The sequence below is a fragment of the Mchenga conophoros genome, linkage group LG8, assembly GCF_057382185.1.
Source record: "Mchenga conophoros isolate Kocher_MC1m ecotype Shallow Benthic linkage group LG8, M_conophoros_male_GT1.1, whole genome shotgun sequence".
Taxonomy (NCBI): Eukaryota; Metazoa; Chordata; class Actinopteri; order Cichliformes; family Cichlidae; genus Mchenga; species Mchenga conophoros.
This window is the reverse complement of record NC_140533.1, coordinates 31,158,119-31,174,658: the sequence shown is the minus strand read 5'-3', so window position 1 is coordinate 31,174,658 and position 16,540 is coordinate 31,158,119. Positions and strand designations below refer to the sequence as shown.

Below are 16,540 nucleotides of genomic sequence, written 5' to 3'. Positions count from 1 at the left end.
TCATGGGAAAAAAAGGTTCTTACCTTATCACCTTATTAGGCCTTCCCCTCACTCACCACAGGAGACTGCCCCGTGTTCCGCCTCTGCAGACAAAGTATAAATGTTGGTGTTCAGGCTTGTTTGGTCAGAGGTGCAGAGAAAGTATTTGACTTTCATACCTGATACTAATAAGGTTAATAATCTCAGAAAACTTAAAAAATCCTTTTGTTATTTTCACACTAAAATTCCAGTTGTTGCTCACTGCCTAAAGGTAAGAAACTCTTTGCAACAGAAACATTAGAGACTGAACTGATTGTTCTTGGACTTAATCTGAGTGATTTCTATAGTGGTGACATTTTGCTTAAAAATGACCCGCAACATTACACTAGGTGTGGCTCCTGCAGCACATGCTTTGTTCTCCCTGAGACTTTATTCACTCGCTCAGCTTTTATATAGTGTTTGTTACATAGAAGACTCGCTGTGGGACAGATGTTGCTATGTTTCAGGCTGTGCTTGCATGGGACACTCTCACATAGTTCTGGTTTCCAGATTAATCATTAATCAAACATTGTCTGAATGTTCCACTGGAATACTTAAAGAGATATTTCATTGGAAATGTTTCATGGACGTCACGGTAATGCCTGGAATTTGGACTAAACATGTCCAAATTCAATTCAATTCAATTCAATTTTATTTATATAGCACCAAATTACAAAAACAGACGCTACAATAATACAAAATGATCTCTGTTTCTACTCTAAGCAACTGGCGTGACTAACAGGCAGAACAATTACATTCTCTTCCACTAGAGTGCTGTACAACTAGCTGCTCTAATTAAATGGGTTGCAACTGGAGGTAAAACAGAAGTCAAGTCAAAGAAGAAATTACATAATAGTCATGCTGTGAGTGAGACAATGCAGTGCATTATAGCAATAGCTAAATATTTGAAAAGAAAAAGTAGTCAGTCGGACCTGGGTCCTGGAGACAATTCTGACCTAGCTGAAGGTCAGAAGAAAGCACAAAAGGTATACTGGAGACAAACTTAACCAATTCTGCACATTTGTTTGGTGTGCCGTGGCTCCAAAACGTTAGGAAAACTGCTATAGCAAATTAACAATTCTTCAGAACCACAGTTTAGTTTGTACCTTATGTGGTCGCAAATGTATTTATTTTTTCTCTTGGTGTTGCTCCTTTATTTGAAGCATAAAAGTAGTTAACGGAACATTTGTTGTTTTTTCGAAATGTCACACATGGGCATTTATCTTTTCAGATCCACTCTACCTCGCTTTCACCCTCTCTCACACAGTCTTCTCATTCATTCAATCTTTTCAACAACATATCAGGAGCAAAAAAGAAAAAAGAAAAAAAAAAGAAAAACCCATTTCCTAAAAATCAGTATTGATTTACAATCATTCTATCATGCAGTCATTCATTGGCAAAAGTAAAAGTAAAAATAGGCATGTTACGATGAGGTGCTGGTGTCCTCTGCTCTCTGCTCACATTATCTAAAGCCACAAGCTTCATATCAAATCAACCACTGGTTTCTACCCCTTAGAATGAATAGACTGGTTTCTATCGGGGGCAACAGCAGGCCTCTTGGTCATCTTACCTGGTAAATGATGGGAGTATACAGAAGGGAAAAAAAACAAATGTGACAACTTTAGCATGTTGAGCTAAATGAGGCCCTGCAGTTAAATCTGACCTCGTCAATTATTAATGACCAACAGATGCAAACGTTTTCTGCGTTTAAACCCACAGATCTGTGCGGATCTTATAGGATTTTTTCAGGGGAATGTTGGATTTATGTTTTCTCCATAAAAGTTGAGACTCTCCCTGCAAGTTTTAAACTTTAAAAAGGACCAATTTGCCTATTTACCTTCTTTGAAACATGAATGCCTTTGCAGGTGTGAACTGAGAACCAGAGGTTAAATAGGACAGGGGCTGGTTTGCTCTTAAAAGTCACTGATTAACATGCAGCTAATTTGTTTACAGCACAGGTGTTGAACTCCAGGCCTCGAGGGTTGGTGTCCTGCAGGTTTTAGATGTGTCCTTGATCCAACACAGCTGATTTAAATTGCTAAATTACCATAGGTACATATGTCATCCAAAAATCCACCAAACTTAGTTGGCCTGATCACTTAATTGCGATTGGATCTTTGATGCTTTTATTTAAACTTTTTATTTGCAACTTTATTTAAGTTCTGTGAACTGCTTCCAAATTTCACTAAACACTTTAAATGTCACTCAAATCTTAAGACAAAATCACAATTTTTTTAGTGTATAAATTTCCAACCCAAATTTTGAGTGGCTTCACAGCATTGTGATTTACACATTCACTTGGGAACTGAAAGGTTGCTGGTTTGATTCCAGCTGGAGTCAGAAGAAGGACATCCCATGTAAAACTACCTACTGTCCCTAGTGGCTGAAAGTAGTAACACTTTGCAATATACTAAAGTCATTGTACAGGGTGGGCCATTTATATGGATACACTGTAATAACATGGGAATGGTTGGTGATAATAAAGTCCTGTTTGTGGCACATTAATATATGTGAGGGGGCAAACTCCTCAGGATGGGTGGTGACCATGGTGGCCATTTAGAAGTCGGCCATCTTGGATACAACTTTTGTTGTTGTTTTATCACCATTGTTTTTCTTGTGACATTACCAACAAGTTTGATGTGTCACATGGCCCTCTTCCTATTGAAAAATCAAAAGTTGTTGTTTTCACTTGGTATATAAGCCACAAGCCAGCGCCCATTGTCAGAGACCAGTGTGGCGTTTGATCAGAGTGCTCTCTCTGCTGCAGCATAGTATTAAGCCAGATCAGAAGATGCTCATCAAGTGTTTGCAGTTTATTTAAAAACTTCCATCACATTTTATCAACAGATATCAGTGTCTGTGTAATGTTCCCATAGAGTCGGTGGGATTCCCAGCAGGTCCCTGAGGTCTTGTGACCAGGGCTTGCTGGTTGTCCAGCACACTAGATTAAAAACAAAAGGTGACAGAGTCTTTGTTTCTGTGGCTCCCAGACTTTGGAACTCTCTACCATTGAGTTTGAGATCTGTAGACTCTGCCAGTTCTTTTTAAAAACAGTTAAAAACCTATCTTTTTCAACTTGCCTTTGGTTGATGTTGTTTTATGTTCTAGCTTATGTGAAGCACTTTGTTATTTTATCTCGAAAGGTGCCATATAAATAAAATGTTACTTACTTTACTTACAGTAGTGCAGTTTAGATCAGTCAGATATGTGGCTAATTTCTACAGTGGTTATATGAAGTTCTGGTGGTTGTAAGTGGTGGTTCAGTTCATGTTATTATTGTGTGTATGAGGGTTCGGTCGGCCATTTGTTTATTTTGTCTATTGTGTGTATCGGTTGTAGGTGGTTGTGTGTGTGTGTTCAGTCCATGTGTTAACGTGGGTCAGATGTCAGGAGGCAGAGTTCAGGAGTCTGACGGCTGTAGGGAAGAAGCTGTTCTGGTACCTGGTGGTCTTAGTCCGGTCTTAGTCCGTTTTTTTTTTTTTTTACTTGTTTTATTTTCAAATTGATTAATTTGCACTTTATCGTTTACAGTAGGATTAACTTTGCTGTGCCTTCCACAAAACTGTCTGTATATTTTTATTTATGTAGGAAACATGGATTCAAAAATAATGGAGGTGGCTGCTCTGGGTCGACCTTTCACCTTAGGGATGCTCTATGATGCCCGGAGTGATAAACTCATCCCAGGTAACGTGTGACATGTTTAGATTCTCAGTCTATATCCACTGTATCCACACTGATTTTAGAACATCTGGACAGCATAATCTCACATTTTTATCAAAGACTCACCCCTGAACTCAGTTTTCATTCTGTAATCAAAAGTTCACATCTGATATTGGAAAAAATACCAGGTTTGTTGAAGTGTAATTTTTGTTTTGATTGGTTTGACCTGAGAGAAATTTCCAGACATTCAATTACTTCAAGCATCCACAATAACATCTGGTTTCAATTTTTGGTTGTGAATTATAATCATACTGTATGTGAATTCAAAGGTGGAGCACAGGTAGGTACAGTTTGTTCTCCAAAATATCAGGACAATGTGTTTATTGAACAGTTGTAAAAGTGAAAAGCAAAAATTCTGATTGAACTTCATAAAATTGGGGGTGGGAATTTAACCCGTTAATCACAATTAATTAATCTTTTAAAAATGTGTTAAAAAATTTACACATTTAATCACCCTTTGTGATCCAAGCAAAGGGGAACTTTTGTCAATGCATGATGTCCTGGTATATCGATTATACTGATGCACAGAACTACAAAAATGGAAGAATCAGAAAGCACATTGCTAGGACTGATCGGAGGCAAACTTTATTTCAAAAGACTAACCGATGGAAGCCTTGATAAAAGCACCGTACAGTACCATCCAAATGCAAAACATGTTGCAGTGAGCACAGAAACTGTGGGAGCTGTTAGCGCTAGCAGTCCCAGTAACAAAAAAACGTGTTGGCAGCCCAAACTTGATGAAATGACTGGCTTCAGGACCAAAATTAATAAGTCAGCATTGGACAAACTGATATATTCTCTCACAAAAGTGATCGCTCTGGACTGTGGGCAGATCAATCCAAATATTGATTCTATTGATACCAAGTCGGTATCGGTTCGATACAAGCCTGGTGAGATCTATTCTTTACTTTCAGTTCCGCTCTTGTTTGCAATGCTGTGCTTGCGGCAAAGAGAAAAGAGCCAGGTCGCCAGAAAACTTGTGTTTAGGTGTTGCGCTGTCAGGTCACGTGACTTAGACGCTTTGAGGGTTGTTAAGTTGTTTACATATTATATTTTCAGTAGTTGTTTTTGTTGTTGAGAGTTTTTATTGTAATTTTTGTAATATAGTTTCTCAACAGTACTTGTTTGTCATAATTTGTTTACTGATTTGATAACTTTAAACCACCACGGCAGACCCGATGATAATTACGCGGTTGCTGTAACAGTACATTAAACGGCTGCAGCTCTCCTGCTGCCAGCTGTGCACATCACCACCAACAAAAACAACACAAGCAGAGCACAGGTTTCAAGCTGGCGAGGCGTGATTGTAGATGCCGTGCAGGCATAGCTGGACTGCCCATCATGCATACCGGGCATTTGCCCAGTAGGCCGATGGTGATTTTTCGTTTTTATGGGCCGATGATTTTTTTTTTGCAACGGCATGAACAATGAAGGGTGGTGGATTGGCCAGATGCTGGCCGATGTGTAAAAATAACTCAGTTGTTTGGTGGTGGCTGTGGCGGAGCTTCCACTGAGGCCAGCAGGTGGATGAGAGAAAAGGCAGGCAGGAGGAGCAGAGACCCGAGGAGGCCGCCAGTCCGAGTGTCAGGTGAACTGAACTTCAGGTAAGAAGTTATGAGCTGCAGTCTATCTGGGTCAGATATAAACCAAGTTTAGTTTATTTTCGTTGTGCTGACTTTTTACAGTCAGTTACAATAACTCGTACTGCTAATAGCTAGCATGACGGAGTTTCTATACAGCTGTGGGTGCTATGATGTTACTGATAGTGAACTTTATTTTATTCACAAGGTTAGTTAGTAGAGTTTCTGTAAAAAACGTAATCTTCCCGCATTCAGAGAAAATATTACGCATTTCGTATTGAGCTGAAAAGGAGCACAGTTTGTCCCGGACTTCAGCTAGACTGGAAAAAGACACAAAGCTGGATTTATTCTGTCTTTGCTGCACAGCTGCCTCTTCTTCTCTCATCCTCTCCCCTCTCTCTCCTGTTGCTACTTCAATCATGAAACTGATCAATGATCAGCTGATCGGCTTTTCTCTCTTGTTTATTTATCTCCCACTTTGCGCCAGAAAGAGGAAACCAGCGGATGTCGCGCTAAACAACAGCAGCACGTTTAAGCTTGATCAGCTGTTCTTAGAATTTATTTAATGTTAATTTCTAGTATCAGCTGATGTTTGCTGGAGCCACAGCTGTAAAGCTGCTGGTCATGATGTCGGTTTGGATATGTGGTGAGAGGGAAACATGAAGATGAAACCAGGAGATGTCCTTACTGAACCATCAGAGCTGTGATGGAGAAACAGGTTTACCTTTTAGGTGACATGGATGAGTTGAAGTTATGAACTGTTTCTGAGAGACTAATAACACCAGGATCCTTTTCTAATTTCCATCCATCTTCATCCGCTTTATCCGGGGCCGGGTCGCGGGGGCAGCAGCCTAAGCAAAGAGGCCCAGACCTCCCTCTCCCCAGCCACCTCCTCCAGCTTATCCGGGGGAATACCAAGGCGTTCCCAGGCCAGCCGAGAGATATAATCTCTCCAGCGTGTCCTGGGTCTGCCCCGGGGCCTCCTCCCGGTGGGACATGCCTGGAACACCTCACCCAGGAGGCGCCCAGGGGGCATCCTTGTCAGATGCCTGAACCACCTCAGCTGGCTCCTTTCGATGTGGAGCAGCAGCGGCTCTACTCTGAGCCCCTCCCGGATGGCCAAACTTCTCACCCTATCTCTAAGGGAGAGGCCAGCCACCCTTCGGAGGAAGCTCATTTCTGCCGCTTGTATCCGCGATCTCGTTCTTTCGGTCACTACCCACAGCTCGTGGCCATAGGTGAGGGTAGGGACGTAGATCGACCGGTAAATTGAGAGCTTCGCTTTTACACTCAGCTCCCTCTTCACCATGACGGACCGGTGCAGCGTCCGCATTACTGCAGCTGCAGCCCCAATCCGTCTGTCGATCTCCGGCTCCCTTCTCCCATCACTCGCGAACAAGACCCCGAGATACTTGAACTCCTCCACTTGGGGCAGGAACTCATCCCCGACCCGGAGTGGGCACTCCACCCTTTTCCGGCTGAGAACCATGGCCTCAGATTTGGAGGTGCTGATCCTCATTCCAGCTGCTTCACACTCGGCTGCGAACTGTTCCAGTGCGAGCTGGAGGCCCTCACCCGATGAAGCCAACAGAACCACATCATCTGCAAAAATCAGAGATGAGATTCTGAGGCCACCAAAGCGAAAGCCCTCCGCCACTTGGCTGCGCCTAGAAATTCTGTCCATAAAAATTATGAACAGAACCGGAGACAAAGGGCAGCCCTGGCGGAGCCCATCAGCCACCGGGAACGAGTCCGACTTATTGCCGGCAATGCGAACCAAGCTCTTGCAACGGTTGTATAGGGATCGAATGGCCCGTAGCAATGGGCCAGACACCCCATATTCCCGCAACACCTCCCACAGGACACCCCGAGGGACACGGTCGAATGCCTACTCCAAGTCCACAAAACACATGTAGACTGGTTGGGCAAACTCCCATGCACCCTCAAGTATCCTGGAGAGGATAAAGAGCTGGTCCAGTGTTCCGCGACCAGGACGAAAACCGCATTGTTCCTCCTGTATCCGAAGTTCGACTAGCGGACGAACTCTCCTTTCTAGCACCCTGGCATAGACTTTCCCAGGGAGGCTGTAGTTGGAACACACCCTCCGGTCTCCCTTCTTAAAGATGGGGACCACCACCCCGGTCTGCCAGTCCACAGGTACTGCCCCTGATCTCCACGCAACATTGTAGAGGCGTGTCAACCAGGACAGCCCTACAACGTCCAGAGCCTTCAGGAACTCGGGGCGGACCTCATCAACACCAGGGGGTCTGCCACCAAGGAGTTGTTTAACTGCCTCAGTGACCTCGCCCCCGGAAATTGGCGGGTCATTCCCCTCATCCCCAGACTCTGCTTCCTCCTCGGAAGACGTGTCAGTGGGATTAAGAAGGTCCTCGAAGTATTCCTTCCACCGCCTGACAATTTTCTCAGTCAACATCAGCAGCGCTCCGCCAGCACTATACACAGTGCAGGTAGAGCACCGCTTTCCCCTCCTGAGACGTCTGACGGTTTGCCAGAATCTCTTCGAGGCAGTCCGAAAGTCTTTTTCCATGGCCTCTCCGAACCCCTCCCACACCTGAGTTTTTGCTTCAGCCACTGCCCGACTTCCGCTTGGCCTGTCGGTACCTATCAGCTGCCTCTGGAGTCCCACAGGCTGAAGACTCCTTCTTCAGCCTGGTGGCTCCCTTCACCTCTGGTGTCCACCATTTGGTTCGGGGATTACCACCACGGCAGGCACCAACCACCTTGCGGCCGCAGCTCAATGCAGCAGCTTCGGCAATGGAGACGCTGAACGTGGTCCATTCGGACTTAATGTCCCCAGTCTCCCTCGGATTGCTGTTGAAGCTCTGCCGGAGGTGTGCGTTGAAGATCTCGCGGACTGGGGCCTCTGCTAGACGTTCCCAGCACACCCTCACTACGCGTTTAGGTGCACCAGGTCTGTCCAGCGTCCTCCCCCGCCACCTGATCCAACTCACCACCAGGTGGTGATCAGTTGACAGCTCAGCCCCTCTCTTTACCTGAGTGTCCAGAACATATGGTCGCAGGTCTGCTGATACGATTACAAAATCGATCATCGACCTACGGCCTAGAGCGTCCTGGTGCCACGTGCACTTATGGACACTCTTATGTTCGAACAGGGTGTTCGTTATGGCCAAACTGTGATTAGCACAGAAGTCCAATAACAAAGCACCGCTCGGGTTCAGATCAGGGAGGCCGTTCCTCCCAATCACGCCCCTCCAGGTCTCACTGTCGTTACCCACGTGAGCATTGAAGTCTCCCAGCAGGACAACAGAGTATCCAGGTGGAGCACCCTCCAGCACCCCCCCCCCCCAGGGACTCTAAGAAGGCTGGGTACTCTGAACTGCCACTCGGCGCATAGACGCAGATGACAGTCAGGACCCGTTCCCCGACCCTAAGGCGCAGGGAACAAACCCTCTCGTCCACCAGGAAAAACCCCAACGTACCGGCAGCAAGCCGAGGGGATATTAGAATACCCACCCCAGCCCGCCGCCTCTCACCAGGGGCAACTCCAGACTGAGACAGAGTCCAGCCCCTCTCCAGGAGACTGGTTCCAGAGCCCAAGCCATGCGTAGAGGTGAGCCCGACTATATCTAGCCGGTACCTCTCAACCTCACGCACTAACTCAGGCTCCTTCCCCACCAGAGAGGTGACATTCCATGTCCCTATTGCCAGTCTTGGCAGCCGGGGGTCAGTCCGCCAGGGCCTCCGCTCCTGGCCGCCACCCGGCACACAATGCACCCGACCCCTATGGCGCCTCCTGCGGGTGGTGGGCCTGCGGGAGGATGGGCCCATGTCTCCTCTTCGGGCTGTGCCCGGCCGGGCCCCATGGACTAAGGCCCGGCCACCAGACGCTCGCCCTCGGGCACCCTCCCCGGGCCTGGCTCCAGGGCGGGGCCCCGGTAACCCTATCCCGGGCAGGGTAAACTGTTCCCTCGGTGTCCTTTTCATAAGGGTCTTATGAATCGCTCTTTGTCTGGTCCCTCACCCAGGGCCAGTTTGCCATGGGAGACCCTACCAGGGGGCAAGAGCCCCCAGACAACATAGCCCCTGGGATCCCTGGGACACACAAACCCCTCCACCACGATAAGGTAGCGATTCATAAAATGTTATTCAGCTGCATTCCTACAAGAGGGAGAAAATCTTTCATCAATATTTCAACAGCTGCAGTAACTCTTTAAAATACAAGACAGAGTCAGCTGGATTCTACTTTTAACAGTTTACTGGCATTTAAAATTCTGCTTTGCTTTGTTAGTTTAGAATTGTAATTATTATTATTAGTAGCAGTTGTAGTATTTCAATCAAAACTGAAGAATAAAGGATGCAAAATTCAGTATAAACCAAATAACTTCTTCTGGCTGTAGTGGACGCATCTTAATGAAACAAATGAGTATATATGTAAAAAAAATTTCCTCTTAACCATTTTGTGGATCTCATGTCTTAAAGGTGTCACACTGTGGGATGCTAAAACTCTGCAGGAGAAGTCAGTGGAGAAAAATCAGCACAGCAGTGAATTTGAAGTCAGTGCGTCTGATTCCACTAAAACAAAATCCTCTCTGCTGGATGTTAATGCTTCACTAAAGGCCAGTTTCCTGGGTGGACTCATTGAAGTTGGAGGATCAGCCAAGTATCTGAATGATAACAAGAAATCTCACCATCAGAGTCGAGTCACACTTCAGTACAAAGCTACCACCAAATTCAAACAGCTGATGTTGACTCCTGATGAAACCAAGAACACCCAACAAGCAGAAGATGTGAAGAATTTGGCGACACATGTAGTCACAGGAATCCTTTATGGAGCAAATGCTTTCTTTGTGTTTGACAGTGAGAAGTTAGATGATAGCAGCATTCAAGTCATCGAGGGCAGCATGCAAGCAGTGATAAAGAAGATCCCCTCATTTAATGTTGACGGGAAAGTTGACATCAAGCTGAGTGATGAAGAAAAAGCTGTGACTGATAAATTCACCTGCAAGTTCTATGGAGACTTCATCCTTGAAAGCAACCCTGGAACATTTGAAGATGCAGTGAAGACATTCATCCAACTTCCAAAACTACTGGGAGAAAACAGAGAAAACTGTGTTCCACTGAAGGTCACACTGATGCCTCTGAAGATTTTAGATCCAGAAGCTCCTGAGGCAGTGACTGAGATCAGCATTGGACTTGTTATAAAGGCTCAAGATGCTCTGAAGGACCTCTATAACCTGGAAATAAGATGCAATGATCTGCTGGACGACAGAGTGGTGAGAAGCTTTCCACAGATACAAGAAAAGTTGAGCAGATTCAAGAAGCTCTGTCAGTATTTCAGATCTTCAATCCAGAAAACAATGGCTGAGAAACTTCCCTCCATCAGGGCAGGTGAGGAAGATAAGCAGGAATTAGTGAAAGTGTTTTATGACAGAGACAAGTCACCGTTCAGTCAGGAGAGATTAACCAAGTGGATCAAAGATGAAGAGAGAGAAGTCACCATCATCAGGTACTTTGTAGACATGATGGAGGGAACAAAGATCATCTCAGATCAGTCTGAGCTGGACAGAGAGGTGTTTAAACCAGGAGTAGAGGAAGTTCTCTGCTTTGTTTTCACCTCCCTGAAATCCACTGACCCATATCTGCAGAACATGTCTGACTACTTGGAGAAAAAGAAACTGGAAGGTACTGATGGTAACACTCCACCTACCCAGGACCAATGGTACCGCTCAGATGAAGCGATAAAGCAGATGACAGAAAAGGCCGAAGCGGTGAAAAACTGCAGCAGACTGTTTATAACAGCCATTCAAAATGACCAATACAAAGGAGGAAGTATCTACCACTACAGGAACACAAACCTGGTCACTGATGATTTCTCAGGACCTGATGTCACTGATGTGGAAAAGGTGACGAACAGGAGAGATCTGACCTGTTGTAAGTACTAACAAAATAACACTCTTTCATCTTAAAATTATCTGAACTGTTTAAAGTGAAATTATTCCCATTGATCCATCCATCCATCTTCTTCTGCTTATCTGGGGCCGGGTCGTGGGGGCAGCAGCCCAAGCAGAGAAGCCCAGACCTCCCTCCCCCCAGTCACCTCCTCCAGCTTGTCTGGGGGAACACCAAGGCATTCACAGGCCAGCTGAGTGATATATTCTCTCCAGCGTGTCCTGGGTTTGCCCCACGGCCTCCTCCTGGTGGGAAAACACCTCACGCAGGAGGCGCCCAGGAGGCATCCTTGTCAGATGCCCAAACCGCCTCAACTGGCTCCTTTTGATGTGGGGGAGCAGCCACTCTACTGGCCAAACTTCTCACCCTATCTCTAATGGAGAGGCCAGCCACCCTTCAGAGGAAGCCCATTTCTGCCGCTTGTATCCTCAATCTCATTCTTTCGGTCACTACCCACAGCTTGGGATCATAGGTGTGGATGGGGACGTAGATCAACCGGTAAATTGAGAGCTTCGCTTTTACACTCAGCTCCCTCTTCACCACAACTGACCTGTACAGTGTCTGCATCACTGCAACCGCAGCAACAATCTGTCTGTCGATCTGTTGAGCTCCCTTCTCCTGTTACTCATGAACAAGACCCCGGGATACTTAAACTCCTCCACTTCGGTAAGAACTTGTCCCTGACCCAGAGTGGGCACTCCACCTTTTTCCGGCTGTGAACCAATCCAAGCTGAGCTTGAGGCCATCACCTGATGAAGCCAACAGAACCACATCATCCACGAAAAGCAGAGATGAGATCCTGAGACTACCCAAGTGAAAGCCTTCTGCCACTTGGCTGCACCTAGAAATTCTGTCCATAAAAATTATGAACAGAATCTGTGAGAAAGGGCAGCCCTGGCGGAGCCCATCACCCACCAGGAACGAGTCCGACTTATTGCTATGCGGCCCAAGCTCTTGCAACAGTTGTATAAGGACTGAATGGCCCATAGCAATGGGCAAGACACCCCATACTCCCGGAGCACCCCCAACAGGACACCCAAAGGGACACAGTTGAATGCTTTCTCCAAGTCCACAAAACCCATGTAGTCTGGTTGGGCAAACTTCCATCCACCCTCAAGTATCCTTGAAAGGATAAAGAGCTGGTCCAGTGTTCCATGACCAGGATGAAAACCTCATTGTTCCTCCTGTATCTGAGGTCCGACTAGCAGAGGGACTCTCCTTTCCAGCACCCTGGCATAGACTTTCCCAGGGAGGCTGAAGATTGTGGGTCACCTGTAGTAGAATCACACCCTCTGGCTCCCTTCCCCTTTGGTGTCCACCATTGTGCTCAGAGGTTACCACCATGACAGGCACCAACCACCTTGTGTCCACAGCTCAGGGCAGCGGCTTCGATAATGGAGAAGTTGAACATGGTCCATTCGAACTAAATGTCCCCAGTCTCCCTTAGAATGCTAATGAAGCTCTGCTGGAGAAGTGCATTGAAGATCTCGCGGATTAGGGCCTCTGCTAGGCATTCCCAGCACACCCTCACTGTACGTTTGGGTGTGCCAGGCCTGCCCAGCATCCTCCCCTGCCACCAGATTAATGGATTTCAGGACAGGAACTATTAAAGCAGTGCTGTCAGTGGATCAGTCTGATTGGTTTAGGTTCCTAAACATGTTGTTGCATTTATTAACAACAGTAACTTTCTGCTAATAAAGCCTTTTGATGTTTAGGCTGAACTGTGATTCTGATCAGGTCTCAAAGGCAGCACAGTGTGAAACATAGAATCAGAGAAACATGCAGATAAAATCCATCATCACAATCAAACTCAGACAAGTTGAGGTTTGAGGACAGACATCTGACGTGTTAAAAACAGACTGCAGATCTGCAGTGGACAGATTCAGTCAGAGGCATCATCACAAATAATTGAATGAATGAATGAATTGCAGCACGGTGGCACAGTGGTTAACACTGTTGCCACACAGCAAGGAGGTCCTGAGTTCAATTCCACCATCAGGCCGGGGTCTTTCTGTGTGGAGTTTGCATGTTCTCCCCGTGTTTGCATGGGTTCCCTCCGGGTACTCTGGCTTCCTCCCACCGTCCAAAGACATGCAGCTTGTGGGGATAGGTCAATTGATTAATCCAAATTGTCCATAGAAGTGAATGTGAGTGCGAATGGTTGTCTGTCCCTGTGTGTTGGCCCTGCGACAGACTGGTGAGCTGTCCAAGATGTACCCCGCCTCTCGCCCTATGACAGCTGGGATAGCCCCCCCCCCCCCCCCCCCCCCCCGACCCTGAAAGGGATAAGCGGAAGCGACTGGATGGATGAATGAATTAATGAATTGAATGAATTTGATCAGGTCTCGTTATTTCCATCAGATGCCTGTGGTCTCACCGTGGATCCAAACACAGTAAACAACAACCTCATCCTGTCTGAAGGAAACAAGAAGGTGACAAACGGAGAGTGGCAGTCGTATCCCGACCATCCTGAGAGATTTGAAGTTTGGCCTCACTTTCTGTGCAGAGAGGCTCTGACTGGGCGCCATTACTGGGAGGTAGAACTGAATATGAATAAAGGTGCAGATGCTGCTGCTGCTGTTTGCTACAGAAAATTAGAGAGAAAGGGAAAAGGTAGACTGACTGGGTTCGGGTGGAATAACATCTCCTGGTCTTTGGGCTTTAAATGGGACCCAGACCCAACTTACTATGCAGAGCATGATAGTATGACCACTAATCACCCACTTCCACCTTCTGGCTGCCCCAGACTGGGAGTGTTTCTGGATTGGCCTGCAGGGACTCTGTCCTACTACACAGTCTCATTTAATAAACTGAGTCACATTCACACCTTCAGGACCAAATTCTCTGAGCCTGTTGTTCCAGCCTTCAAGGTCTGCAGCAAAAACAGCTCCGTGTTGCTCTGTCTGTAAACTTGATGCCACATAATTCAGTTCAGCTTTTTACACCAGAGCTGTATAAATGTGCCATCATGTCGGTCACATTTAGTTATTTAATTTATGACAACCAATCAGCCTGTATGATCACAGCTAACAGACACTTAGAGCATCTTTTCTGGAAAAAAAAACAGATTGTTTTTGCTAGATATATTTGGATTTGTGTTCATATAAATGGGGCCCCACATTAACCTCCGAAGACCCGAACTCTTTCATTTTGCATGCATTTTTAATTCCTCTTTCCTATTTGGGACCTGATGAATGTAACAAATAATAATAATAATAATAATAATAATTATTACCTGATTCTTTTTTGTTTTACCTGATTTTTGTTTCTGAGAAAAGTGAGATCTACATATGAGGACATTAGTGATGGTAAATTCGATTCTTTTTACTGAATTGCTCACCAAAGTGAATCGGGTTTCTTGAGTCATTTGACCAGAGAGTGCAAAAATGTATATTTTCACTCAAACTTAATTTGTTTCTCTTTTAATGTAAATCCTACTGCTTAGATGAATGATTGTAAAATAAAACAACTATTTTCTTTAGAGCAACAAAAATTCTAAAGGGAACATTTATTTATTTGTATTTTATTTTATTGGTATTTTCCTTAATTGTGTCAAATATATATTTTCTCATCTAAATGTGCACTGAGCTGTGAGCCAGGGGGCGGTAAAGTGCCTTAACATTGGTTGCCAACCAAGAAGAAGAAGAAGTAGCTGTGAAGTGACAGTGAGCCAGGAGGGAGGGGGTGAGTGAGTGATTCGTAACAGGAAGGGAGGGGGTGAGTGAGTGAGTGAGTGATTCGTTCAACTCGTTTGAGTTGTGAGCCAGGAGGGAGGGGGTTAGAGAGTCCTGAGTGATTCGCTTATGCTATGATTCAGCACAGCAAGGGAGGGGGTGAGTAACTCAAATGTGCTGTTAGCATGTTAGCTGAGAGATGCTACTGTGAACCGAGGAGCTATTGTCTTGATGTGAGCTTCTACTCAGGGTTTTTTCTTCCAGTTCAGAGCAGGAATGTTTTTGTTAAGAAACTGGCTTTTGTTGTTTTCCCCCCCCACAATTTTAATTATAAGCTAGATATATTTCTACTAATGGAATTAGTTTGCTAACAGCAACAGGGATGAGTCAGTGAGTCAGTTGCGCTTGTGAATCATGATTCACGAGTCAGTAAAGTGATTCTCGAGTATTGAACAATTCGTTCACGAATCGAACATCACCAGAGGACATTTGTTTAAAACTTCGATAGAACAGTGGCACTATAATGTCCTTGTAAGTGGATATCAGGCCCTTGTAGAGCCATATATAGTATTCTGGTCTAGACAACCCAAAATGTGATGTCCACATATGTGGATGCCAGGTTGTAGGAGATTAAGGCCTCACCTGCAGATTTCCATGGTTTCCTGCATGAAGCAGCTTTTGTGTTGTGTTGTTTGACCCTCAGATTGATTGAAGTGATCCTTTTCTCTTTTAGTCATTTATTCTTTCAGTGATCCTGCAGTTTAATCCTGATTAAAGCCTTTAAATAGTTCATGATTTAATTCAAGCTTTTTTTTTCTTGGTGATGGTTTGATGGGATTCAGATTTTTATTTGCATTTTTTCCTCCCTGAGATTAGAATAAGTGGAAGTTAAAATAATTTGTCTGATGTTTTCTTTTTAACTTGTTGCGTTTGATCAGCTGATGAATTAGAAGACATTTATTCCATTGTTGTATATTTGAAGAAGTTTTTATTGTTGTGGCTGACTTTTCATATATCATTCTAAAATAAATGGTCTTTGTTGATAGTTTGATTGATATTCAGATATTTGACTTGCACCACTAATTTTTCATGTAAATTTGTTTAATTTCAATAAAGTTAAGAAAAAACTAAACAAATAATTTGAATGCATTTATTTCATGTACCCTCATTTTTTTAGATCTCTTAGATCAAGTGATCTTTTGCTTTTAGCCATACCTAGGTCGAGGCTGGTTCATAGAGGTGATCGAGCATTTGCAGTCGTAGCGCCTAAGCTGTGGAATAATTTACCCCTATACATCAGACTGGCTCCCACTGTCAATCTTTTTCAATCTTATCTTAAAATGCATTTTTATTTACTGGCTTTTAATACAGCATAAGAGTTATTTGTTATTAGAGATGGCACGATACCACTATTTTTATTTCCGAAACCGATACCGATATCATAAATTTGGATATCTACCAATATCCGATATAGTGTATTTTTTAAAATACCTAAAAGAAATTTACTGAATATACCTTTAATTCAATTTAAACTGGTAAATTATAGAAACATTTTAAGCTGACTTATGCACTGAGACCAAAACAGTTTCAGTATCAGGCTGTAAACATATTTTCTTC

The 16,540-nt window shown here is 44.7% G+C and overlaps 1 protein-coding gene across 1 annotated transcript; it reads left to right on the top strand.

Moving 5' to 3' along the window:
• The first annotated feature begins 131 nt into the window (after positions 1–131).
• LOC146569234 (stonustoxin subunit alpha) lies at positions 132–14,969 on the top strand. Its single transcript, XM_085285623.1, has 4 exons — positions 132–250; positions 3,607–3,702; positions 9,780–11,231; positions 13,611–14,969. The coding sequence occupies exons 2-4, from the start codon at positions 3,612–3,614 to the stop codon at positions 14,156–14,158; spliced, it is 2,091 nt and encodes a 696-aa protein (XP_085141749.1). The 5' UTR covers positions 132–250; positions 3,607–3,611; the 3' UTR covers positions 14,159–14,969.
• The last annotated feature ends 1,571 nt before the right edge of the window (positions 14,970–16,540 follow it).

Excerpts from the sequence above, each read along its gene's own strand:
- LOC146569234 (XM_085285623.1), top strand. The coding sequence starts at position 3,612 with ATGGATTCAAAAATAATGGAGGTGGCTGCTCTGGGTCGACCTTTCACC. Across the intron at positions 3,703-9,779 it reads GAGTGATAAACTCATCCCAG|GTGTCACACTGTGGGATGCT; the intron begins GTAACGTGTGAC and ends CATGTCTTAAAG. Across the intron at positions 11,232-13,610 it reads CAGGAGAGATCTGACCTGTT|ATGCCTGTGGTCTCACCGTG; the intron begins GTAAGTACTAAC and ends TATTTCCATCAG.